This window comes from Strigops habroptila, chromosome 5, assembly GCF_004027225.2.
Source record: "Strigops habroptila isolate Jane chromosome 5, bStrHab1.2.pri, whole genome shotgun sequence".
NCBI classification, from domain to species: Eukaryota; Metazoa; Chordata; class Aves; order Psittaciformes; family Psittacidae; genus Strigops; species Strigops habroptila.
This window is the reverse complement of record NC_044281.2, coordinates 68132160-68159576: the sequence shown is the minus strand read 5'-3', so window position 1 is coordinate 68159576 and position 27417 is coordinate 68132160. Positions and strand designations below refer to the sequence as shown.

The following is a 27417-nucleotide window of genomic DNA, read 5'->3' as shown; positions in this document are numbered from 1 at the left end:
AGACTATCTAAATTTGCTTTAACTGCAAATTTATCTTGCCTTTCACAGAGGTATTTGCTCCCTTTCTCGTGACTGGTGGACTCCCACCAATTTTAATCACAAATTCAGTAACTATCACCTCTTCATCAAACTCTCTTTGAAATACACCTGGTATGAATGTAACTTTGTGAACATCAGGACTGACTTAAAAGGGAATCCCATAGAGCAGTATACCTATTTCTGTAAAGCCTAGTGATGACCTGAGGCCACCACAAAGGCTTTGATGTACAGCCAGGTTCTCAGGCAGTGTTGGATGTGCTCTGAGGAGGTTACAGCCGTATCACTTTCTGTGATCTAAAAAGATCCTCACCCAGCCAGGACTCCTCTGTAGAGATGTGGCTTTCATCTTTGAATAAGCTACCAACAATCCCTGTACAAATTGCTGTAGGGCATACTGTTGCAAGGCAAGTCATATGGACAAGCCAGCCTATTTTGGATCTAATAAAGAAAATCATTAAGTAATTAGAGCCTATACAGGAAGAAATTTTCCCAGAACCCTTCCCTCTCTCTCACCCTGCCCTGTAGCTTTCAAAGAGCTCCTGCAACCTCAGTAAACACATTGCTAGAAACAAACAAATGCTCAGGCAACCAAGCACAAACCAGACCATCTTTAAGTAATGAAAGTTCCCAAAGCATTTCTTTCCCCTCTAATGGCCCTAAGCAGAATCCTAGACTCCATGGATCTTACACCTGTGCACTTCCTAGAATATGTATGTTTTGTCCGGTACACCAAAAGCCGCCTTGAATACTTTTGGTGAAGCCAAAACTGAGCCTGTTTGTATAACATGTTAGAATTTTCCAACCTCTAGGCATACTCTCTCTGTATTTTACTTATTTCATTATCCATTTCTTTATTTGCTCTATGAGAGCTACCAGACTGTTGACAGAACACTAGCTTTTGACAGAACACCAGCAACATTTCCTTTAAAAAAACAACCACAAACCAAAACCCCACGCAACAAAACTGGGTTAAACTGAGTCACAATTTTCAATCTCAGTTCAACTTGGAAGATTTTTTTGTGTATTTGAAAAGTAAATCAAGTCTCATATATCTAAAGGCTTTCTGTGTTTGGTTTTGTTTTTTTCCAGCTGTATAATCAGTATTACCATTCCCCAGAAATCTTTCCTACCTTAAAAATTACAGTAGTATCTGTTTATAGGTGAAACACTTTAAACTTTGGAAGATTCAAAGTTTTCACTTGATTTTAACTACCCCATTTTCATATACAGCATGAGTCAACATGTGATACATGGGAACTTTCTTTCTCAAGTAGTGAAACGTAGTATCTGATCTATAAAATGTAAGTACATTAAACTTCTTTGTGAATAATATAAAAACACAAGAACAACATTTATTTAAAGACAAATCATTTTTAAGTTCACCTATTAAAGTTTTAATGGCTGAACAGTTATTTATAAACTATTACAGAATGTAATTTGTCTTTACATTATAAAACCTTAGATGTACTAATGAAATCGTATATTGAAGTACTAGTCCTTAAAATACATTTTGTAGTTCCCATGAAGATGGGGTCAGAGAAATGTGAATGTGTAAGTTGCATAGATATGTTATCGGTTGGGAAATGGGAGCAGCACTATTGAGTCCTCAGTCTCATATCCTGCAGTAATGTTTAATAGAACAAAACAGTTTTCATCGCAGAACTTGGTGTCTTACCCTCTGTTTACTTTCAAATATGTAATTGTCTTCACCTTCATTTCTGACCATTTGTCACCATTGTAATTTCTTTGGATCAAGTGCTGACATGTAGAATCCCTTCTAACATGAAAGACCAGATCAGCGGGCTTCAAATCCTGTCCTTAGGTGGAGACACATTTACTTTCAGAGTTTCCTGATACTGCACTAAAAAACTTGTCATCTATGTGAGACCTCAAGTGACTCAACAGAAATTGCCTGAAGGTCAGACATTTGCCTCCATCATTCTATCTCTCAAAGTAGATCACTATCAACTGGCAGGACAAGTTTTGATTTTGATGGTCATAAGAATTGATTTGGAGTCATACCGGGCTCCAGCTGGTACCTGTCTTGAGTTTCTCCTCTTTGTGGCCCTGAGAATGTCAGATACCTGTTGCAAACTATACCCAGATAACTGGTCAGTTAAAGATAGAAGCTAGCACAGGACAACAACAATGTTGAAATCAGCCATATAGCTCTTCTAATTATGGAGACAATAGACCATTGACCCTGGAGGCAACAGAGTTCATAGTTGCAACAGCTGACTGCCCAGCAGGTCACAGCCTAATCTTCCCACTCAGTGGTAAGTGACTTGAAGGTAACTCTTCCAGTAAAAGTGCCTCTATATCAGGGACTCTGAGGTCACTTGCTTTAGTAACATTCAGATCTTATCTTCAACATCCAAACATCACATGAATGAACAGCTTAAAGGTTTGCCCCAGGTCCCATGAGAGTTTACCCAGAGGCAATGATGGTATGAAAAGAGATATTCTCTGTTCCCATGTAATAAATTTGTTATAAATACATTGGAGACAATTGGGGTATCCTGTTGAACCAACTACAAACACAGTGAATATAGCATCAGGGCAGTCTCATGTTACCTATGAGTCTCCTGGAGCTGAGACAGATGGATAAAAGCATACCAGAATAAGTGTTCCTGTGTGTCACATGCAACTCAGCAGTTCGGCACCTAGTGGAAAGGTGTAGGTTGTACATTTCATAAATCTCAGGTGTGATCGAGCTCACTGGGCACATGCCAGACTGAAAATTGACAGCTCTTTTTGTGGGTCAAGCGGATGCCTGTCATCCATGATAGAGGAGTGAAGCCCTACCTTTGTATATTAAAGAGAGTGGAGCCCATAGTCCCAGCAGTGTTCTCCACTTGTTGAAAGTCAGTTTGCTCAGATACCAGTCAACAGGTTTGCATCTGTGCTTCACAGGTCACTGGTTTCAGCCTCTTGCCTTGCAGATACTACTTAGTCCCATTAGTGGAGTTACTGAGTTTCATCTTATAGCTGGTTAAAGGTTGGTCTGAGGTCTTTTTTCCAGTTTGTTTCCATCAGAAGATGATTCCAGAACCCAGTTGTTCTAAGACTGGAAATCCTCTCCGAGTTTCCAAGTTGGCTTATTCATGGAGAGATAGTACTACTGGTTCTCCAGCTTGCTTCTTCTTTTTGCTTTAATAGTTCCTCTTCCCTTTTTAGTGTTTATCCCCATATATTTTTAGAGAGCAGTCATATCCTCTTGATTTTATTAGGGTAAAGTGAATGGTCCTTGCAAAGTGGCTTAATTTAAGAAATGAGGGAAGAGAAACAGTGAAGATGTTTGAGCATTTGTAGTTGAGTTTATTTTCTAGGAGGAATTTATATATATTTCCTTTTCTGATTGCTCTTTCTTATACAGAAATAGTCAAATGATTGCCCTAAACTGTGCTGCAGCTATTAACAGTATATGTAACAATCTAATTCTTCTGGCTGATATGAAGCTTATGGTTTAACTGTCATATTAAGGCAATGGCCCAACCTGCATTTCTTGAAAGGAAGAGGAATCTTGGGCAAATGACTGTATGCTGCTTCTTGTTATTTTCAGGTATCCTGGTCCTTTTGTTCTCTTGGAACATTGTTCTGCCCTATGCAGTACTCAACGAATACTACTGCTTGACTGGATTAGGTTTTACCAGTAGTCACTGCCACTAATTGGCAGATTTTAAAATTTAGAGTTTTCTCGGAGGGAACCTGGAATGGGAAATAACTCATGTTGTGCAGTAAAAGAAACCGTTCCATGTTTTCTTTCATGTATATTTAACGCAATCTGTAATTTACAAAAATAGATTTGAATTAGTCTGCCTGTGGAAGCTTACATCTAAGATAACTTCAACAAGGCAGGCAGTCCCTTGTTGCATGTGACTGACAGCTTAGTTGAGGCCATAGCTTGGAGACAGACAGCAATAGTCGCTGTATACATTGCTGACCCTTATTGTTGAGGAAAATTAAAAATGAACCACTGAGTGGCTGCTCTCACAGACCTGAAAATAGTGTTCAAGGTAGCTGCAATTACTTATTTTACCATAACAGTGAATCTTGGCAGGCTAAGTAGTCCTTACCTGCTCAGCTCATAGAGTAAAGGAGGGAATGAAAAGGGCGCTGTATGTAGCCAGTCTGTTTGGGTCCTGTGTCCAACAGGCAAACTTGCCTTCATGATGTCCTGAATTTGTGAAATACGATAATTCTGTCCTTATTGTGTGCGCAGGTTCAGATTTAACTGTTTTCTCATAGCCATAAAGTCTGAGATCCTCTTGTTGCTTCTCAACACAAAATTAAACCCTTTGTAACAGTGACCACAAACTGAGAATTCAGTTAAAATACATGATGATTAAAACATTCCAGTGTTGTTTTTTCTGACCACACTTCTGTCAATTTAAACAATAGCTTTTGTGCTAAGACTAACAGTCATTTAGAAGAAAATAAAAGTGAAAAATACTTAACAGCTATACTACAAAAAAATTACATAGTTAATTAAGTAAGACTTCTGATTTCTCAACAAAGAAAGCCCTCTTTCTGACAAATAAACCTTCCTTATAAGTCTTTGATTGTAGGTAATAAAAATGTTGCTTAATTAATGGCAATTACATTCATGTGTTGTTTTCTTTCAAGTCACTGGATTTTACAGAATTGCGTGAACTACAGAGTTGAATCAGGTTGTTCACCTGCTGTGTTAAATTTAGATCTGTCAGCCCAGTTCTGGATGGTAATTTGTAATCCTGGGCAGTTCTGAGGTGGGTAATGGGAGTATTTTGAGATTTGATTGAGAAGATTGCAGATGATTAGGCATCACAGTCAATTAATGTGTTGTTTGAGACATGAGTTTTGAGACTGGTTCAGGTCATAAGTGAAGATAAGTTTGGATTTTAATAATTTGTGGGGAGAATCAGGTGCAGTTCTTAGAGAACACAGGCCTCATAGCAAAATGAACAGGGTTTAAAAAAAATATAAATAGTTGGAGGGATGGAATTGAAAGTCAGGTTTGGATGTCCAAACAGGTCTCTTGAATACTGCATGCTCTCAACTTGCAGTCAGATAGCAGGTATATCTGTAGTACTCTTGAAGAACCTGCTATTTGGTTGCTAGAAAGGATGAATGATGCAATAGCAAAGGCTTGTGAAGCCCAAAGTTGGAAAGTCTTTTAAAAAATTAATTATCTATCTATTCAGCATCTTAAAAAAAAAATTAAAAATCAGGTTTTGCTTATGATAAATGAAATACATCAACATCAGACAACTAAAACTTGGCTTTAGTCAAAATCTAAATTGCTTTTCTCTCCAAACACCTGGGAAGTGTAGATGAGCTTTGACTATGAGGTTAGAAACACAGAGTCACTTTGGTTAGAAGAGACCTCAGAAGGTCCAACCTTTGGCTCAGAGTAGGGTCAATATTGAATTTATTAGTCCCAGTTAACCTCCATGGCTCGGTACCTGCTTCTCCCAAGTTTTACATACACAGAACGTCTATTTTACAATTCAGTATCTCCCACTGCACTCAGAAATGAAGCCAACGCTTTGAGTACATAATGTGTTTGTATGAAAAGGGCTACATTTGGCACTGGCTGCTGCCTCCCTTTAGCTCCTAAGATAGCACCAAGTTACGCAGTCTGGAAGTAACAAAGGCACAAAAACAACGGCTGCAAACTGTTTCCTAAATGAAGATGGGAGATATATTGCTTTTAATATACAGAAGTGATCAGAGATCTCCAAAGTTTCAGTACTTGGTCATGCGCGTGTGGGGAAGTGCTGCTGATGCTGTGTTTTACTGCAGTTTGGTCAGCTCAACCTCCCTCTTACCTGTCTCTGACTTGGATCCAAGCCACAACTATGTGGAGATGCAGGGACAAATAGGTGGACTGCAGAGTCAGCCCAGAGGGCTGCCAGCATTGCTAACAGATCTGCAACTGCAGAGGTCTTGCTTTCACTTCACATGTCCTTTCATTCCCACTGGACAGGTCAGATACTGGACTGTAACCCTCTCCTGCCACATGTGAGAGGTGTGGGGAGAGAGAAGTCATTGCCAGCACTTTTCTCCAAGTCCTCTTAAGGGGATAAAAGGAACAGCCTTGGATGCCGTCTGTACCATGGGAGGGAAGGTCTGTGTGTCGGGATTTGGGTGCAGCCGCAGGACTGTGTATAGAATTCGGCCCAGAATGGCAAGGACAGCTGTTGACTAAGGGACACTGGCGGGCGAAGCTGGGACGGTTTGGTCAGGTGCTTCTGTCATCTACTCGGGTCCAGTTACTTCTAGTCTTTCTTCCTGGACTTGTCAGAGACGTGAAAACGTAGCTGTGGATAGTCTAGCACATCCTATTGTATTTCCTCCTCTCTGACACATACTAAGATTGAAATTGCAAACTTCTAAACCCAAGCAATGTTCAGAAGTCCCCTGGTGGTTGCATATTGAAATTGCTGTGATGAGTGAAGGAACTTAACTAAAGCGCACCCTCCCTGGGGCATACCTTCAGGGGTGTAGGAGTTGTTTCCACGTTTATATTGATTTTCAGAGTGGTACCTGATGCAGTGCCTCAGTTTGAGAAAACTCGAGGTTAGCTTTTTCTTAACGCACTCGACTTCTGATTTTGCTTTTGAAGGCTGCTGAAAGGATTAGTACAGCTGCATTTTTTCTAACTGGTGAAGTCGAGGCTGTGCCTTTTCTAACAGGTCTGTTTTGTTTAGTTTTTAAGTGAAAATTTATTTTGTGCTGGTGCTTGAGGGGAAGTTTGCACTTGTAGTGTCACTGCCCTCACCAAGCACCTTTCCTGCAGAGGCCTCTGAAGGCGTTCATTAAGCTGTGTTTTGTCTTTGTGTGAAGTGTTTTAGGATACATCTATTTAACTAATAGACTTGTGAAATGGAGTTGCCTGTACTTCCAGTTCATCAAGAATTAATAAATAATAGCATATGATTGAAAGGGGCTGACACTCCTTCTGTCGTGAGATGTTTCTTTGTCTTCAGTGTTGTGCAGAACTCAGCAGAGTTACACCTTTTGAGTTTTACTTAAGCAGCATTACTCAATATTTAATGCTGAAATAGAAACACGTAATTCACAACTGCAGGCAACATGTCAGCTCCTTGGGACGTTTGTCAGCTGCAAGGGGGGGTGAGGTAGTAACACTAACACTTTTTTTTTTTTTAATGCTGTGAAAATTGAAAATTTTCAAAAACTTTTTCCTTTAATTTCTTGCTACATTTCACATTGTACACATAACTGAGCTGATAATCCTTCAGCTGGTTCTAAATTACATTTTAAAGTAGAGGTCAGTTAATTATAGCAATGTATTTTTAATCAGTTTTAGAGAGAATTTCTCCTGACACTTGTTTCTCCTGAATTTCAGATGGACTAGTGGATGTATTCTTAATTATTCATGTTGCAGCAAAAAGTAAATCAAATAAAAATTACGGACAACCCTACCCAGGACTGTTTTGGATGAGACCAGATAGTCACAGCTTAGCGTCTATGGCTCTTCTGTTTCAAGAGTGCTAGAGGGAGCTCTAACCCCTCAATCAAAGGAACAGGCTATGAATGGTGCATCTGATAGCTTGGTCTGTGGTAGGAAACCTTGAATTCTCTTGATGTTTCATTTTATTTTGTATCAGAAGGTTGCATGTTTTTTCCAGGCGTGATCCCAAATTGCTCTTCCTGGATGAGAAGATGGAAATAGCATGGGTTTGGGTGTACTAATACTAGACTTAATACAGGCTATTGTGAGCTGACTGAAAATACAGGAAACAAGTCAGGGGTGTCACACAGGTGTTTCACAAATAGCATGCAGTGGTAAAGTCTAATATTCCCTTCCTTTCACAAAGGAGGACAATTCTCGCAATAGAAGACCTAATGATATTTAAAAGAGAATACATATATTTAAAACTGTTGGAAGGAAAAGCTGCTTCACTCAGCATGTAATTGGTTCTTAGGTGTTTAGCCCACTATTACAGTAGAAGTTAGAGAAAGGATTGGTGATTGTTAGATAAATTTACAATGGGATGCATCAGTGCATGAGGATGGAAATTTCTCACATGATATGCTCCATACCAGTTACATTCTTGATAATGACAGGAAAGTAACTCCCAGAAGTGGGGTGAAAAGAAGAGAAGTTACCCTGTATTTGTAGAAACAGAAATGCAGGTAGATTGATACTATTTTCATTGTTTATTAATCTTGTTAAATGGAATAGTAGAATCATACCTTTGAGTGAAAGAACATTACGTCGAAAGTACAATATGTTAAAGAACCAAGTGAGGCTACCGGTCCTGTTCTGCCACAATTTACTGGGAGTTTTATATTGCTTATACGTTATTCTCAAACAGTTCCACTTTGGTTGAGCCTGCTATAGCGACTGGGATACTGAAAGGTTCCCTCCTTTAGTTTGAGGGTTTTTTTCTGAAAGATTATTGGCAGCTAAGCACTGAGCCAAGGAGGAATCCCTGGTGTGATGGTCTGTGACTTGGGCTTCTGAATTGTGCAATTTGAGTGTCAACTGATAGGGACAATGTCTGCTCAGCTGTGAAACTGAATATGCCTTCCTGAAGCTCTATTATGGGCAGAGCTGGTCACTTGTTATTGCAGAAGGTGCTATTTCTTGCCTTTCTTCTGTCAGTCACATACGTTCACATGTCAACAGTGTTTGGCCTAACCCAGCTTAATGAAATTTCTGAAGATACAGAATTCATTAGTGAATGTCCTTAGATTTTATTTTGGAGTCTGTTCCTCAGGTCCTGAATCTCATGCCGGGTACCAGTGAAAGAATGGACCAACACAATCTTAAGATATAAAGACATAGAAAACTTTAAGTTAGGATGGACCTCTGGAGCTCTCCAGTCCAACTTGCCTATTCAGAGGAGGATTACCTTCACACCAGCTCATTTTGCTTGGGATCTCATCCACTCGTATTTTGGAAATCTCCCTCTTAATGTCCAGGATTTTGCTTGCAACAGCTTTTGCCTGTTTACCCTCTTCCTGTCATTACACACTTCTGAAAAGACTGTCTCACTTTCCTCTATAACCTCCCTTTAGGTAATGGAAAGCTAGTAGATACCCCTAGCCTTCTCTAGGCCTAACACATCCCAGGTCCCCTAGAAATCTTAGTGGTTATCCATGGGAGTCACTCCAGTTTGCCAGCAAGGTAACATTCAGCTGCAAGGTTCCAGGACAGCTCATCTTGAGAAGACAATGCTCATTAGTGAGTGAGAGTTATGGGGTGATCCTGTAGGGTGTATAGGAGACTATAAGGCAAAATCTGTCAAGATTTTGGCTGCAACCTACTGACCAGCTTTGACCTGACACTGTGCAAGAGTGTTTCATTGACTTTTCCTCTTAGATCTGCCTCTGTGGTAGCTGCTAACAGCAGTAGTATTGGTATCAGCCAGTGTGAGCTGATGAGAAGTCCTCTTCTAGATCTAGCTGTAGTGTGGAAAAGAATACCACTCCTCCTTCGTCTGGCTGCTGCAGGTTGCTGCCCTCCAGGATCTGTCAGCAAAACTGCAAACCTGCTTTCAGTTAAGATGAGGTGTTTTAGCGTAGACAGTTTAAATAGCAGGTCTTTGCTAACAAGCTTATTTTGACTGAAATAGGTTAGGGAGTGCTCATGTAGCCAGCTCTGCCGACAGATGAGTATGTTTGCAGTAGGAGCAAAGCACATACGTGAGTCTTGCAGTTCTTCAGAACGCTGCTGCTTTTTGGTTTGTTGCATCTCTCCCATATGCTTGGAAATATGTAATACTCCTGTAGCTGGGAAATGATATATGATGTCCAGCATGTATATCCATGACTTCCAGGACTGAATTGCTGACTTTGCTTTGGCCGGGTAGTTTGGTGCGCTTGTGCCCTCTTTGTTGTTGGTAGCAATATGCTTCTTCAAGGAGGAAACTCATCGAAAATAATACAGGGTAAACTATCTTGGAGGGCTTGTGTTTCTTGATGATTAAAACTTTACATAGACAGAACCACAATGTTTTCGAAATCTCAGTAGTGTTACTGAGAGCAGATAACTGGTCTTTTGGGTCATTCTTCCCCTCTACATGAGTGTTGTTCCTGGTGATATAGTCTTCACTGTCCAGCCATATTTTGAATCACTTGAGTCCACCTACCTGTTCCTGGCTGCTTTTCTCTCTGAGTTAAGGGACTACTTAGAGCAAAAAGAAAATAAACAGTAACACCCATGAAGAGTAACTTCACTCAGGCAGTAGATCATGCTTGGGTGTTTTAAAAACAGAAGCAACTGTTCCAGAAAACTATGAAACTGCTGCTTAGAGCATAGCTTATGCCTTTCCCTACCATAAATGAGCCCTTTGCTGCTACTGGCCATTACCCAATGACTTTAGTAGACTTGGTTCTCCAAGTGATAATGTGCATATTCCTTCCTTCCATTAACAGCAATAACATGTAATGGTCCCAGCAGTTCAACTCTGGTTCTGGTAGCCATGCTGAGGAAGAAAGCATGTCCTTTGGTGACTTCCACTGGAAGTGATTTATTGTTACTGGAGGATCTGCTTTGAAATTTATGTATGATTGCTTTACAAATAATAAAAGGTATGCTCTGAAATCTAGCTCTTTAAGAGTGATGGTGTCTGCCCTCCCCTCCCATGTGTCTAGATAGGCATTTGGTCAGGGATTGTAGTTTGGGAAAGTAACATATGCCAGTGCCGTGCTGATGCAAGCAGATTTCCCATCAGTGCTTGTTATTTGCAAAGACAACTTGAAGGTAAGGGAGGAGGAGGAGAGGGACTCCCAATGCACATCCATTGCTGGCATCAGAGAAATTTTATTTTGGAGGTTTTTGCTAACACTTAAAATCTAGGTGGGAGACCTATATCAAAGGAAAGTTTACAGTAAGAGCTACGAGATTCCAGACAATTAAACTTTATTAGTCTGCCCGAAACATTAAGTATTAGCTTAAAAGAATAGTTTTTTAATCTCCTCTCCCTGTTGCTGTTTACTGTGTAGCAGTGTGGGAGGGGAGCAGCTTCTCCAGCAAGGTACTATTGCTGTGCTTTGTATAGCCGGTATTTAAGTGCCCATGGCTCAGTCTTGCCTCCCCAGTCCCTGGAGAGATGCAGGATGTTACTTCTCTGGTGTCTGCAGCTTCCTCTGGCCCTCAACCAAAACAGCCTTCTCCCTTTCTTCTGTGTCTGAGGTAATATCCTTAGCCAGGTGCCCCCCAGGCTGACACCATATCATAGGTTCTTAGATGGTATCTCTGAAAACTATTGGTCCCCCAGGATTTCAGAGAGTGCAGCAGGTTGGGCTGCTGTGTCCAGCATAATTCCAGTGATCTTTCATCTAGATGTATCCTTTCTTATAAAAATTTTTCTGCAGTGTGATTAGAAACCAGATGTGGACAAGGAGTTAAAAGCTCCAGACAGGCAAAATTGCTAGTTCCTTGGGTATCCAGGGGACTGTTAATTTCAGTGTGAGAGTGTATTTTGAATTTTCTCTTGAAAATAAATAGTAAAGATGCTGTGGTTTCTTTCATGGTGCTTTCTGTTTGACTCTCAGATGTGATTGATGATCATCTACTTCTGGGTTATGTTCGTTTTTCAGAATGTTTCAGTGAGCTTTGCAGCGTGGAAACTAATTCAGTACTGAGCGAGTAAGTCCATATATGTGCTAAACCCATGGTTAACCTCACAGAGACTGTTATGTGAGATGGAGGCAGAAAGAAATGGGTAGATTCTAAACTGAGCTTTTAAAATAAAAGTAAATGGAGTGAGTTGTTTAATGACCTAGCATTGTAGCCTTGCTGTCAAGTCAAACACTAGAAAAGCAGGTTCATCCTGCAAAGGAGAATGAGGAGCTGGTTACCCTACTCCTGTCTTTCAGGTGCTATGACTCACGAGACCCTGCTCTTTATGGTGAGACACCCCCTTGCCACCCTCCCAAACTCAAAGCAAAGGAGCTCTTTAATAGGAAGCTGCCAATAAGGAGCTGCAAAAGACTTCTTTCCTCTTTGCTTAGCCTCGGCAGTCTGGGAATCAGTTCTGCAGCATTTGGTAATTGCAAGCCTAAAAAAGAAGAAGCCAGCCATAGAAATTGAACCTGGATCCTCTTCATTATGCTTTTACTGCCTTTAGGCCATGCAAACAACACCCTTTCAACAGGATTCTCAAATAACTAGCTCTGCCCTTTAGCATGGAGGTCTGGCACACGTTCTCAGCTGTTTCACCATCTTTGTTCCATAGCTACGTTAGAGTGATATTGAGTGGTACTTCTTCATCATGGACAGTAGCAAGCAGTTTCATGGCCACACAAGTAGCTTTGGAAGAGCCAACTGCACTGAGGTTCTCTGGCTAAGAGGAGCTTCACAGACATCAAACTGAATCAACCGAATCATCTCGCTACCACACTGGTACTTTTTAATCCTTCTGCTCTTCCCACACAGCTGCTACCACGCTCCAAAATTCCTGAGTTCATGCCACCGCTGAAACTAGTTTCATGTCTGCATTCACTGTTGTGGGTGTTTTTAATGTGGTTACTCTTGAAGAATATGCAGGATATAGAGACAAGTGTGTCTTCGCTTTCATTGTGAAGTTCCTGTCTCACACACACACGCACTCTGGACATACACCTCCATGGCTCTTTTCTTTGTCATCCCATTGCTTGTATTTTTTCCCCAGTGTCTTTTATCTTGTGAGTAAAGTTTGAACAGTACGCAGAAAGTTAACTGCCTGGAGTCTTTTAAATATAAGTAACACGCACCCAGTAATAAGCTGTCGGTTGTTTTTTTGCTGCCTGCAAAGAAACATAAACACAGCGCTCATTTCTGGCAGGTTTTTACTGTCAGAGTTTCTCCTATTATATTTATCTTACAATTTGCCAGGGGGTGAAGTTATTAAGTTTTAGCAGCAGCCATCGATCAAGTTCACAAGTTAACACGATAAAGGCTCTGTGCCGCTCCGATCCGGGAAAATGATGATCCTCACTCGGTAATTAACTAAATGAGAAAGTTAAATCTTACTTGAGAGCTGGGAGAGATGAAAGAGAGGTGTTTGTCAGTTTCTCAGTGGAAATTAGAAGCAGTTTTCTGCAATTCCCTAAGCTGCTGCTCTGTCATATTTTACATAAGCACTGGGAAAACGTCTTGTAATTAGTGCTGTCATGGAGGATTTTTTTTGCTGAAGGATGTTGGAATAATTCATTAGATTATCAAGAAAGGCTTGTGTCCTGAAATGATTAGCACAGTGAAATTTAAACCATTAACGATAACAAGTTTAGAGCTTGCTGCAGTGCAGAGGCACCCGGGGTATGTCTGTGCCTATTTCAATCATTTCTTATAATTAAACATTATGTCCTCTTTTTTCCTCCCCTTCACTAAGACCCATCCAAAATTGCTGTTAAGGTGGCTCTGTCTAGATCAGTGACTTAACCACGACTGGTGGTACAGGTTGGAGGTGAAATGCTGTGGCTGCAGATAAACAATAGAAGACATTTCTCTGTGTCGGAGTCTATGGTCCCAGTGAGTCCAGGAGGGAGGGGAGAAGCCCAGTATGACCTGTGGGCACTAGAACATCAAAGGGAAGTCCCTTCTTTTTGTATAGAGAGAAACTGAGAAATTTGCAGTGGTGGTCTAAGCTCTCAGTCTTTTCAGAGCTTCAACATGAAGATGTCTTGAAGGTTCAGAAGGTCCCAAACCTTGCTGAGATCATTTAAGCCACCCCCTATTCTAGAAGACAGTTTCTCTTTGACTTTAAGAGATGTCTTCTTAGACATAAGAAACGTATGATCTAAATTCATCCACCCTGTGGAAAGTGCCTTAACAAAGTCCTCTGCAATGATTAGAGGACCTGGTATTGATTTTTAAAAATACTTAACAGTTGTGGCTGCTTATGTGCTTGGGGAAACACTATACCTATGCTAGAATAAGAGAACTGTGCTTTTGTTTGGGTTTTTTTCTGTGCTTTAGGAGGCTACTTGGTAGCCTGTACTGAACAACAACAAAAGTAACCTTGGTTGTCATATATGGGTTACAGCTGTGATATACTGTGGCTCTTTTGTTTTATATGCAGAGCAGTAGATTTATCCAGGCTTTATTTATCTGTGTTGAAATATTGCACCTTCCTATAGTTCCAAGTCATTATTTAGATTAAAGTCCTCTCATATATTAGTCCTCTTCTACTTCACTGGGCATACAAATGTGCTTTGTGTTAAATGTAGCCATTTGGAGAAATGGTCTTGTAATTATGGGCTGCAATGGAGCATAGTACATAGATCCCTGAGCTAGTACCAACCTGAGGCACTCAATCCCCTGGGTTTCCTGGCACAGCGTACTAGCTTCGGCACACTGTGGTAGGAGGACACCTCTACCGTTCCTGCAATTGTGCCGAGAGCCAGCTGGGACACCACAAACCCTCACAGGGGTTTGTGAAAAGGGAGTCAGAAAAGCTTTATCTGTTCCGAGTTACTAGTTTGCTCTGTTATACCCAAACTTCCTCCCAGGTGGTGGACAACCAGTGCTTATTCTTTGTGGATTTTTGAAGTGAAGCTTATAAAAAGCATGTGGGACAATTCTTTCTTTTTGAGGTGAGGCCTGGTTATTGAACCAGGAGAGGGTAGACAATTATACGCTCCAGGAAATAGTTGCTGTTATTGTTCTGAGGTTGTTTGTGGTGAACTTGACGCAGTTGATCAGAATGGTCGAGTCATCAGGAAGCCAAATTGATTCTCTTACTGATAGTAACCGCCCTCCCCCCAACGCTTTAATAATACAGATGTTTGATGTTGTTGTTTTGTTGTTGCTTTTTTTAATAACAGGCCTGTTTCGCTGAAACCCCAGTGGATTTTCAGGAATCATCAAATTGAAATTCTGGACTTTCGTTCTAAACTGTAGCTGCAGGTAGTCTTCAGAGGGCATGTGAGCACATATGGCGATGGAGTGATTTGGGAGCCCTGTGAGTTCATCTGTCTCTGCTGTGCAGAAGGGGTGTGTTTGTGGCTTGCCCTGTCCTCCTGGTTCCCTGTTTGCATAGACCACAGGACCTGCTGGGCACACCATGGCTACCTCTGGGCTTGTCCTTGCTCCTTTTAATGAGAAACCAGAGCAGGCAAGGATGCAAACCGGGTCTCAAGTTGACATTGTCAGAACGCGGCTGAAGTATATGCATGAACCTAAAACATACAGCATTCCCCTGTCCACTAATTTGGACATAAACACTGTAACATGTATAGTGCTTTTCTTAGCAGAACCACTAAATAAACCTGGAGTTGGATTTCAAAAGCTGTGACAAGTGTTGGTCAGTGGACTTTTTAATTTACTCTTTGTTCCTGCCCAAGAGGCCTATGTTCACTTGGGATCCAGGCAAAATGGATTTTGTCCCATCTAAGCCATCTGTACACACATAAGCCATTACTTGTTTTTGCAGATGTTGCAACTTCTGTTTGATACCCCAGACTGATGTTTTAGAGATAACTGGGGAGCTGAAGGCTGCTGGGAGTGCTCAGGAGGCAAGGAAAGGCCAGAACGTGGTGCCAACGTGTGAAAGGAGTTGTCCCTTTTGTGGTCTTTGCATGTCAGCTGTCTACTCCACTGCAGCTCAGCATATCAGTCAGGCTTTGCAGTCTCTCAAATTAAAAGGCAGAGGTATAGGTTTTCAAAAAATGCTTTGTAGTGACAGCCTGTTGTGAGATGCACAGCAAGCAAAATGAGAAATGAAATGAGATCAAGCTTGTAGAATACAACATTTGTCCACTGTCTTAATCCAGCATTTTTACAGGGTTGTCTGTTTTGCAGGCAGCTTAACTGCAGCAAAATGACCAGAATCCCTTAAGACCAATGTTCAGTGCAGTCCATTGGTAATAATTTTTTTGCCGGGCTGTTGCCTACTGTGGACTTTGCTAGGAAAAGTTCAGCCTTTTACACATAGGACTTCATGCTGACAGTCCCTTTAGAGATTTCTCTCCATAAAAAGTTGACCCAAAAGAGAATATTTCCTGCTTCCCAGTGGCTCTGTAACTTGCTTGCAGTCAGTGCTGTCCATGTGATGTCTAGATGAAAGTGTAGCTCAGTCATAGCCCTTGTCTTGCATGGTCTTACTGACCACATACACACACACACACACACAAATTCACGGTGAGAAGTGGGGATAAAAGTAAAGTTGAAAACATTGAGCTACAGAATTGAGCGCTGATGGTGTGATCTCCGTGTTCTATGTTCTCAAAGAAACTTAAGTCAAACCATAATTCAGAAATAGAAGAAACTACTTGTTAAAAATCACAGCTAATTGTTGTCTTTTTCTACCAGAGGAAAATTTCTAGCTGCTGGAAATGCTGAAAAGAGTATTTAGGTGGATTTTCTCTGGAAAATGAAATGTACATTGTGATTAGTTGAGTAGATTTTCAAATTAATGAGGTTTTCGGTGTTCCAAACTCAGGATTGCTGTCAGGGTTGGGGGGGGTATTCAAGTGCAGGAATTATTTATCCCTGAGAAATGAGAAGTTCCTGCATTCCAACCCCAGTTTTGGTAACTAGATTTTGTGGTCTCTAAATAACCTGCTGTTTTGGCACTTGCTGAAAAAAGGCTTTTTTGTTGTTTTTTATTTTCTGTAAAATCAGTTAATCCATGCATTCCTTCTACATCATTAGATAGATTTGCAAAGAGATTTAGGTACTTGATTTTTCCCTAAACGTTTCTGGAAGTCTCCTGGTGAGTTTGACTGGAATTGCCATCATAGAACAGAAATATGGCATCCCTGCATCAATGTCTTATGTAGTCTGATATCTGTATCTTGTAATATCTGTGTATTTGATTTTAATCTGTATCCGTAATTTGGTTTTAATTATTTGATAATTAATAGATAACCTCTAAATGTATTTTGTAAATAAAACCCATGTAAATAATATTAACTGTTACTATAGTGCTGTCTGGTGTTAAACCATTGCAGTGAAAGAGAGAAAATCACACGTTTTCAGCATTTAATACAAACTATTTGATGAGTATGGGGAAAAGTGATTTCCCAGCAAACAGTTAATCTTACTTGGACAAAGGATACCCTTGCAATGCAAAATGTGCACTTTTCTTCCAGTTAAATCGTTTAGAAAGCAGAAATTATTTCTTGCTATTGAGTAGTAAATTGAAATGTCAGTGTTTTGTTTTGTCCCTGAAAATCTTCTTTGAGCTGAGTCCTTCTGACGAGATATTAACAGTGCTCAGAAAGTTGAAAATCTTCTATTCTGTGAAAGAAGTATGTACCAAATACCGGGGTGGGGTTTAGCTGGCTTTGCTCTCAAGGTATAATTTTATACTCAAAAGAAGCACTATTTTTTTTTTCTCACCCATTTCATGCATTCTCTGACTTTTAGCAGCAGTTTGTTCTTTAGAAAAAAAAAAATACAAATGCAGTTTTCTGTTGGTGCATTGAAGTAACTGGTGACTGTAGATTAGGAATCCAAATGCATTTTACTGTCCGCACAATGTAAATAAAATTGTGTTTATGTTAAATTGGCACTCAAGGTTTCCCATCTAACCAAAGTCCCTTGTGTGCAGCCCATGCATTGTCCTGCAGGGTTACAGCTCATGTTGGCTGCACTCCGACTGACAGCACCAAATGGGATATGTGGTCTCAGCCAACTGCATGTATCAGAGTGCTTTTTCCCTTTTATTTTCTTCCTCCTAAAGAAATTAGAAAACTGCTTGAGCTGCTTTTCATATGTGTGATTTGAGTTGTTTCTCTCCTTCCTGTTTACAGACAAAACTTGCCAATGGCACTTCCAGTATGATCGTGCCCAAGCAAAGAAAACTGTCTGCAAGCTATGAGAAGGAGAAGGAACTCTGCGTCAAGTATTTTGAGCAGTGGTCCGAGTCTGACCAGGTGGAGTTTGTGGAGCACCTCATCTCCCAGATGTGTCACTACCAGCATGGACATATAAACTCATACCTCAAACCCATGCTACAGCGGGACTTCATCACTGCACTGCCAGGTATTTCTGCAGGCAGAGGGAGCTTGCTCCTCCATCTTATCTTTCACAGAACTGTTCCATTCTGGCCTACCCTGCTGAAGAGTTTACAAAATAGGAGATAGCTTTTGAATGAAAAGCTCTATGCCAGTACGAAATGTAGTATTTTATTTTGTATTCCTACCATCTTAAAAGGCATAATCTAACACCACCAAGGTTTGTCTGGGTGTAAATGATAGCTCATATATGTATTGTAAGAATAGTCATTGAAGCCACAGGGCAGGTAGTTGTACTCATGCTCACAACAATGCATGAATAACAGATTTTTTTAAATTAAAACTACTACTCTTTCTTAGCTGAGGTTTTTTCTTGCTTTCTTACTAAAATACCTTCTTGAAGCCATCACTTTGATTATGTGTTTATTGCTAATAGAGAATGGAAAACGTAAGATCAAAGGATAGAAATGGTCTAGTTTTTGTACTTTTGTAGTGCTTTCCATTGAGAATAGTATCCCAACTGTTCTCAGATGTGGCATTGGGTGTATCTCACAGAATGCAGACATAAAGTAGTATTGTAAGTGCATTTTATATTGGCCCTGTCTTATAGATGGGAAAACTGGGGCAGTGGGGGATAAAATATATAGAGCAATAAACGTTCAGAACCAGAAAGACATTCATGGTTCTTTGGTCTTTTTTTTTTTTTCAGACCGTTAGATCGTACCTCTGTACATAGGTAATTAATAGATTAGCATTAGTTTGAGATGGACCTGACCAAAAAGTGCTACACGTGTCTCTTAGTAGCTAGTTGAAGAGAAGTTTCTTGCCAAAAGCTTCTTCTGTGAATATCTTTGGAAAACTGCTTAATTTCAACAATTTGTTCCAGTTATTTAATCATTCTTCAGAAGGGATTTTTCAACATTAAGTTCTAGGGTTAAAGGACGGAAAAAAGCATGTTTAGCTGTGAATTGGTACAAAGCATAAAGGCACTGCAGGAGTTTTGCTAGGAGGTTAAATACATAGATTCACTGGGTTTTTAAACTCATTGTGCCCAGTAATCAAATGGCTGTTCTGGCATTAAAAAACAATCTTAGTTATGCTAAGTACCTGCTTTATGTTAGTTTTTAGTAGTCCAATGGCAATAATCTTGTGTACTTAGAGCAGCATTATAACTTGTGGAGCTGTTCTATTTCAGAAAAATAGAGAATATGTTGAAAGTGCAGTGGTTTCTTCACTTTTAAAGTGGAAGCATACATATAGTTACATACCCAATTTTTCCAGGTCTTTTTTCACAGAACTCCATCAAAGCAAGACAACACATCTCATTTGTGTTTGCTTAATTTCATCCTACAGTCTTGTTCTGAAAATTTTAGGCAAATGTTACAAATACTTTCAGAGGCATTCAAAATTTCCATATTTGTAGCCATTCCATATTTGTTAGTAGTGTTTTCATAGTTACCCAGGAAGCAGCTAATTTTGCTATCTCAGAATGCAGAACAGACAGGAATCAGGCATCTAATATGTGAGTATTTGAATAGTTGTGGGAACTGTGTGCTTAAATAATGTATGTGCATCAGTTTGCATATTTGAAAGTGCTAATGTCCTAGTGAATATAGCTCTAAGGGAGAAAATTAATGGGAAGGAATTACACTGGTGCAGACTCTGCAGTCTGTGCAGGATGTCCTGAGTACCAGCAGGTTTCTAATGAGTGGAATGGGAAAGGGAAAGGTAAGAAATTGCCTAAGAAAGAGTAATGAACCTAAAATTTTAAATTAAGTGGAATAATAAAAAAACCTATACTCTTTAAGTATTTTTTTAGCTTTCTGAAATTCTCAAGTGTTCAGTATTCTGGTTTCATTTTTACTCCTTCATTCCCTTTCCTGCTCTCCCCCTTGAGTGAATAAAACAATAAAGCTACTTCAGTATCATGAGGCATCTTATCTCTGTCCTCCTAGCACTGTCCCAAAGAATGACCAGAATTAAAGGTAGTTTTAGATCATGAGCACATTTTGCTAATACAGAATAAAATTGACTCAGATTATCTTCCCTGTACTTTGAACAGAATTAAGGTGATTTGAAAAATACGACTTAACTGCGTACTTAAAAAACTTTGTTCTGTTTCTGAAAAATAAGGTCTCTGCTTAGCATTTCCAAGCTGTTTAACATTTTTTATGAGGAAGGTCATTTTTATAAGGGTTTCATGTGTGAAATAACTGAAACATTCTTGTTCGTATGGAGGACTGAAGGGCTAATCATGTTTCACATTGATTTAGCAAAAACTTTCGTGAGCAGAGATTTCTTTTTTTAAGGAAGCAGTGCTTTGTTAGATGTATGTCTCAGTGAGTTGTGCTGTTCCTCAGAAACAAAATAATAAAATTGAGTTTGCAGCCAGGCCAAAATAGCTCTGCCCATTCATTTATAAATGTGAGGAGGAGAAGCCAAAACATTAGTTTTCCTTCTCTGCAAAGGGTCTTGCATCAATGGCAAGGGATTATTTATGGTCATGAAAGTTACCACACCTCATTACAGCAAGATCTAAAGTGCAGCTGCTGATGATCCAGGAAAGGCAGGTGGGTCAGAGGCAGGCTTGTGGGTGAAGATTACTGTGTACAGTTCCAGAAGTGTAGCCCTGCTTCTTAAAGCCACCAGTTATACCCTGTATAAAACAATTCCTTGCTGTGACACTGCTGACATAAAGCCACCAGTATGGACACTACACAGACAGGCATTTGCAAATGCCCTGATGGGTCTGTAAATGTCTGTGGGCCCACTGGAAGCAACACAGACTGGGGGAACAAATATGCCATTTGCACCCAGTGGGGAGAGCTCAGGGCTGCAGTTGTCAGAGTGGGGAAGCAGGGGGGACACAATGTCCATGTCTGCCCTACCAAATTGTGGAATTCCTGCAAATTCCAGTTCACATTCACTAAAACTTTGTATCTCTCTTTCCACGAATTGCTGTAGAGCCAATCTAAACTTACAAACACTTTTCCTTTTTTTAAAGAATTTTATGTAGTGGCTGTATATATCTTTTCAGATTAAATGCATAATAAAGGCTGCTGATGCTTTTATTTTGCAGGTTGACATCTAATTTTGCATCTATAAAGATAAGAAATGTCAGACCTCTTTCTGCACTCTGTGGTTGTGCGTGGTATCATTCACATGCTTTTTCTACTTATGAACGGAAGCATAAAACGCTGGGCAGAATTTCTCACCCAAAGTGTATTATAAATTTAGGATATTTGAAAGGAGCAAGAGGAGGCATGCTGAATTTTCTCATTTTCATGCATTAGAAGATGATTTTGAAATCTTTCAGTTACCAACAGCAAAGGTTGGGTCTTTTGTGTTTCATAACTTCTAATCAGAGTCAGCTGATTGCACCCAGTTTGGGTTTGCAGAAGTTCGGCCACATGACTGTAAAAATGCACTTGCCGCTTTTTCTTTCTATGTCACAAGCAGGGCCTGGTCTTTGAGACTGTTGTTTTAAAAACAAGAAGACTTCTTTAACTCTGTCCTAAATGTGAATCAGAGGGAAGATGCATGTAATGCCAATCTGCCATGCTTCCTTTTTGGTTGGTCTGAACATTATGCCTGAGGGATGGTGGGGTCTAAACTACAACTTTCACAAAGCCTCTGAAATTTGACCTGTGAAGTGAGATAATCTCTTGATGATGTGTGTCACTCGTGACTTAAACAGCCTCCAAGAGATGCTGTGTTTATGCAACATGTCATTTAAAAGGCATCTTATTTTCCTGAAGTCTTGCTGGTGATAAAATCTGAGCGGGTAAGAGCACATTTTTACTGAATGCATCCATCCAGTTAAGAAACATAGCATAACCTTCCCTGGCCCCCAGCTTCACAGACGTTACATCAAGCTGGTTGGTGCTAACCAGGCAATTGCTTTGCATTTCACTCCAGCCATGTTGAAAAAAAGCCAGTCCTGGAATTCACACCAGAAAATATTTGAAAATTATACCATTTTGGTGCATATTTTTCCTCCACCCACTAAAACAAATGAAACTAGCAAACCTGCTTCACTTTCTCTTTACACAGCCTCTCCTTCTCTCTCGACTTCCCTGTGCATCTGCATATCTCTCCCTCCCCCATGTCTAAAGGTACCACTACCCTTCAGGGCACACATTGGGAATATATATTTTTTTCTTCATTACGTTTAAAAGCTACTGCTTTAGCAAAAACAGCTTTTGAGCCGTTGCAACATGAGAACAGCTGTAGCAGTGAGATGAGAAATGGTCCTAATATAGAGAGATTTTGGGGGCTGCGTCGCTGAGTTGGAAATGCCATCCATAGAATATCCCCCTAGTGCTAAAACCCATCGACATAGATTGGAATGACTTCTTGGATTCTTTATTATTTTTAATGACTTGTTGTGTTATATCCAAAGGAAGTTGGAGAACGCTGTTCACTCCTGAACTTAGCTGCAAATGCTCTTGTGTGCATTTAGTCCAGCTCTGCATGCAGAAGAGGAGATGGAATGAGAGGGTTTCTTTGTACTTGCAAGGGAGGGTGGTTTTAAACTTCATGTCTCCCCAGAAAATAATATTATTCTTTATTTTTTTTCTCCCCCAGCTCGGGGATTGGATCACATTGCTGAGAACATTCTGTCATACCTGGATGCCAAATCATTGTGTGCTGCTGAGCTGGTGTGCAAGGAGTGGTACCGGGTGACGTCGGACGGCATGCTGTGGAAGAAGCTCATCGAGAGAATGGTCAGGACAGACTCCCTGTGGAGGGGCTTGTCAGAGAGGAGAGGATGGTGAGGAAACTGCATCTTCACTTCTTTTGCCCTCATTCACGACAGTAGGTGCTGTGTTTCACACCATGTTTGAAGAGGGTTATTTAGCACCCTGAAACATCATGTTGGTTCCAAACCTGACAGTTGCTTAAATCAAAATTTGGGGGTTAGGGCATCATTTGGCTATGCCTGCAGTGTGGGGGCTTTTTCCTCACCTTCTTCATTTGTTCGTGCTCTTCTCCCACTGTGACAAGTGTGATATACAGACTGAGGTTTTTACACTCAGCTGTCATTTGGTTCAAATTAAGAAGCTGTGTACACCCCAGGGGAACACTAAACTGGTCAGCAGTTCAGAGCAGAAGAGCTTTTTTAGGGGTGGCAGTGGGGTAGCATGTGCTATGAATTAGTTGTTTCCTGATAGGTCTGTTTGTTTTCCTCAGCAGATTTTCACTATTAGATATCTGTTTAATTTTCAAACTGGAAGCTGAGGGTAGGTACCATGGAGAATAGGGGACTTTAGAAATGCAGATAGATTAGTTAATAATCATCTGGAATAGCCTTACTACAATGTGGGTCTCACTCAAGTTTGAAGCTGCTCTGTTAACATTTCATTAGAACTTTCCCTCTCAGGGGTACGTCCTTTAATACATAATTTTCTTTTCCAAGGGTGTCCCTAGGATGTTGGCAGAAAGGAAGCTGGGTATGAATATTTCATAAACAAGATAAAAGTGACAGCTCAGGCATTTTGGTTGCTATTAAAAAGAGAAAGATACAGAGTTGCAAACAAAAGACTCCTTTTTTATGGTTAATTTTGTTATACTGTTTGTCTCAGGCAGTAAAGGCAAGTAAATCAGGATTATGAAACATCCTTTAAAAATAAATACTATTTTGATCTGCGTCCAATAGTATAGTGTTTATAAAGAGTGTAAAATAAACACAAGCATGGCAGTGGTAACTTCTGCATTCCTTTTAGTACCTTGTTCTCTCCAGGACTTCTATTTTTCTTCTGTATTGTTGAGGTCACAGTAAGTCTGAAGAGGACCTTGAGAGGTTCTTTAGTCTCTCCTGTTTCCCAAAGGCAGAGCCAGGTTTCTACTAAGTCATCCCAGATGGTTGTCTAACTTGTTCTTAAGAACCTTCACTGATGGAGATTCCCCAAGCCTTGCTGATGCAAGGAATTTCACTGTTTCACTAACTTTAGTGTTAGAAAGGTTTTCCTAAAATCTAGGCTGTATTCCTAGCTACAGTTTGGCATATTATATTTAGCGTACGCAAACACACAGGGCAGTTTCTCATTCTCCTTTTGGCAGTAATCTTTTCCATGTTGGAAGATGATCATATTTCCTAGATTGTGGATGCACTGACCAACTATAACCCTATGTTGCCTTGTCCTCTTGCCATTCTTGGTTTTCTCAGTTTAGACCCTCCACAGTTACTCTGCTCCTTGGTGGATGGTGTCTTCTGCCAAGGCATCACCAGAGTTTGGTGTTGTGGGAAGCATTTCTGTGCATGTCTAATGGAGGACACTCCATTTTATGCTTTCCAGTGGAACATGTGCTTTTTATTTTTTAACAGTGAAATAACACTGTTTTAAAATCAGTTACCCTTTCTGTGGCAGTTCTACTTAGCCATTATTCCTCATCTTGCATGCTTATGTTGTTCCTCAGTGGTGAACTAGCACTTGTCCGTATTGAATTAGATTCTATTTATTGTTTGGTATATCTCCATTTCGTCAGGAGCATTATGAAATCAATCTTGTCCTCCAAAGTGCTTGTAGCTTCTCCCAGCTTTAATATCATTGGCCAGGTAATAAATGCACTCCCTCTTCTATACTTTGTCTTTAATGAAAATGTTCAATAATGACACATCTAGAACAGACTCCATGCAAGGTCCCAGTTGCCATCCTGTTAACAGTGCACATTTGGTAAACTGTGCTTTCCAGCCATTTGTGTGTCCACCTTTGAGCGTTTCTTCTTGCTAAGTCATGAGAATAGCCTGTGAGAAGAAATCAGGTCAGGTGACCATTTGACATGGTGTATTCTGGATTGATCAGTGTTACATGTTGTTTGTCACCTTGTCATCTGATTGACAGTGTGTTCTAGAACTGCTAAGCTGTCAAAGTTGAGTTGGATGGCCCCTCCAGATTTTAGAAATAACATTAGCACCAATTACTAGTCATACAGACTTACGACATTTCTAAAAAACAGTTGCAAAATCCTGCTTCTCACCTCAAAGGATAGTCACACCCTGTTACTGCTCCTCTTCTTCAAGTTTACACTGTGTCCTGTAGATTGCTTTGGCAGAACAGGAGCAAGTTGTGCTCTGTCTTTCAGATTGCCCTATGATTAGCTCTAGAAGATGTAACTCCAGGCATGGTGGGGTGTTTAAGAGAGGCAGACAAGAAATATCCAGTGTAATTGCATCTCTGCCATATAGAGCTTTATAGCTTGTAATCAGTGCTAACGCTGTGTATAGCACAAGAAGCTGACTAACTGGGCAGTTCAGAACAATAGATGACTGGTCTTACTTGCTTATAGCTTCTCGCTTTGCACATGGGCTGCCTGATTTCAGTATTTGCAGCTTGTGGTTTACAGCAGAAACCCCCCAGTTCTGCAGCATGGTAGCCTTCACTGGCAGCTTAGCAGGGAGCAGTAAGGGTTACACAGATTTAGAGAAATACAAAACAGAAGCCCAAAATCTGGGCATGATTGTGTCCATCTGAATACTTGATTGAATTGACCAGTCATCAAAACCTGCAAACAATAGTTCCTTTTATCCCAGAGCCACAGCGCAACGGCCACTGAGATGCCATGGAAATTCCAAGCAGTCCTCTAGCTATACTGTAAACAACTGGCTCTACAGGCATCAAGGCAGGGCTTATAGTAGCATCAAGTCCTTGTATTAGATCAGCTAGTAAAGTTGGAAACAATAGACAGGTTTTCAGGCACATAGGCTTGTATACAGATTGTTGTAGACCTACCCAAGTGTTCCAGGATGTGTTCTAGGTGTTCTGTACATCTCCAAAGCATTCCTTGTCTCCCTGGACCAGTAAGTTTAATTTTCATGTATGCAGTTCCAGACTGGATCACAGTAAATAGTCAACCATCTAACTAATGGTTTGCCTACCTCCATGTGTCCCTTCTTCATGTGTGTTTGGCCTATATGTGTGGCAGCTGGTCACTGGATTTGAAGACTGAGATGATTGCTCTGTCCGAAGTGGAAAGCACCTTTCTCTCAAGTCGTACTTAAAATACTTTATTTAAAGAATTATCAAAAGTTCTTTTCTTGAGCATTTGTTATTTAATTTATTCGGTCCTATAGTTTGCTACTGCCTTATAAAGTATTTGGTTTATTGTTGCGATTTTCTGGTTCAAGTACATCAGGGTAGCTAATGTACAGTGTCTCAAATGAGTTTCAAGGCCTACTGTATGGAAAGGACAAGAAAGAAATGCACAAGGAAGTATTGAACAATTAATTATGCCATAATGGAGCAAGGGAGGGAGAAGTGGCGAGCTGGCCCGGTGTAAACTCTGTGCCTCTGATGCCAGGATTACACTCGGAGGCATTTGTGCCTCTCTCCATTTTGTGAGGCATGTTGCCAGGCAGAACAGCAGTTAGTACGCCCATGGTGGGGTTTACTAGCTTCCACACCGTGTTTGGTGGCTTCTTAACTTCAGGATGAGGAATTAAAGTTTTTTACACAGCAGGTAGTGATTGCCATTTACGGAATTTTTTTGGTAGCAAAAATCTAGCTTGGGATATGAGTATTCCAAATCAGTGTTGGAATGAGGAAAGCACTGCAGATGAAGTATTGCTTACCAAAATGTAGTAGTAGCAGTAAAATGTCCATGTACCAAAACTGATACTGTTCCTGCTAATGCAGATAAAAGCTATGAATGTGCAGTGAGTTTGAGGGTTCCTTAGCTTCTTTCATTTTCTTTGTACACTTTATTTTAAAGGTGACCTCTGATATGGGTATGTGTATTGCAGGCATGAGCCATTCTCACCTCTTATTGAGTTGAATGGGCTCCTGTCCATAATAGATAATATATTTCCCTTCCCTGAGTGACTAGGCTCAGATTTTTCATGAGTATTTCAATGTCAAAATGCAACACTGACATGTTGCAGGGCAAACAAACAATGATCCACCCCGTCTTACCGAGTAAATTAAGTTTGAATATCAGTCTGTCTGTGCTTTTAACCAGTGGTTACTCATTTGTAAAATGCCAAGAGGACCTTTCTTCAAAATGCTGAAACATGATTTGTGTTCTCTGGGGGGTATTCTTTGTCTTCTAGGGGACAATATCTGTTTAAAAATAAACCTCCTGATGGGACTGCACCACCCAACTCATTCTATAGAGCACTTTACCCCAAAATTATACAGGACATAGAGGTAAGAAACAGCTTCCAGATGTGGTGTGTTTGGTTGGATTTTTAATTTATTTTTAAATCTCACTGATTTATTCACAATGCAAAAATTCTGAGAATATTTCATTCTGATGAAATACTTCGTTAAGTCTGTTGTGTCTGTGTTTGTCTGGATTTTGTAGATCTGGGATAGTTGTATAAAGTCCCAAGCTTCACTACTCCTTTGTACAGGGGATGAGTTGGATTGTTCAGTGAGCTGTTTGCAGAGGGAGTCTCTACCCCTTGCAGGTCAGATGCCACAGCAGCACCATGTCAGCTTGATTTTCTATGTTCCACAGTACTTTGCTCCACCTGGTGCA

At 40.4% G+C, this 27417-nt stretch overlaps 1 protein-coding gene across 15 annotated transcripts in view; it reads left to right on the top strand.

The window, feature by feature from the left end:
• The window catches only part of BTRC (beta-transducin repeat containing E3 ubiquitin protein ligase), a 117237-nt gene that overhangs the window by 73818 nt on the left and 16002 nt on the right, over positions 1-27417 (top strand). For 14 of the 15 annotated variants that reach the window (XM_030488907.1, XM_030488909.1, XM_030488911.1 and 11 more), the window contains 3 exons: positions 17734-17965; positions 22525-22711; positions 26987-27083. In XM_030488907.1, the coding sequence (XP_030344767.1) occupies positions 17734-17965; positions 22525-22711; positions 26987-27083 (516 nt within the window). Of the gene's footprint in view, positions 1-16899; positions 17277-17733; positions 17966-22524; positions 22712-26986; positions 27084-27417 lie in introns of those variants that run through there. The other variant, XM_030488920.1, reaches the window with a different exon arrangement.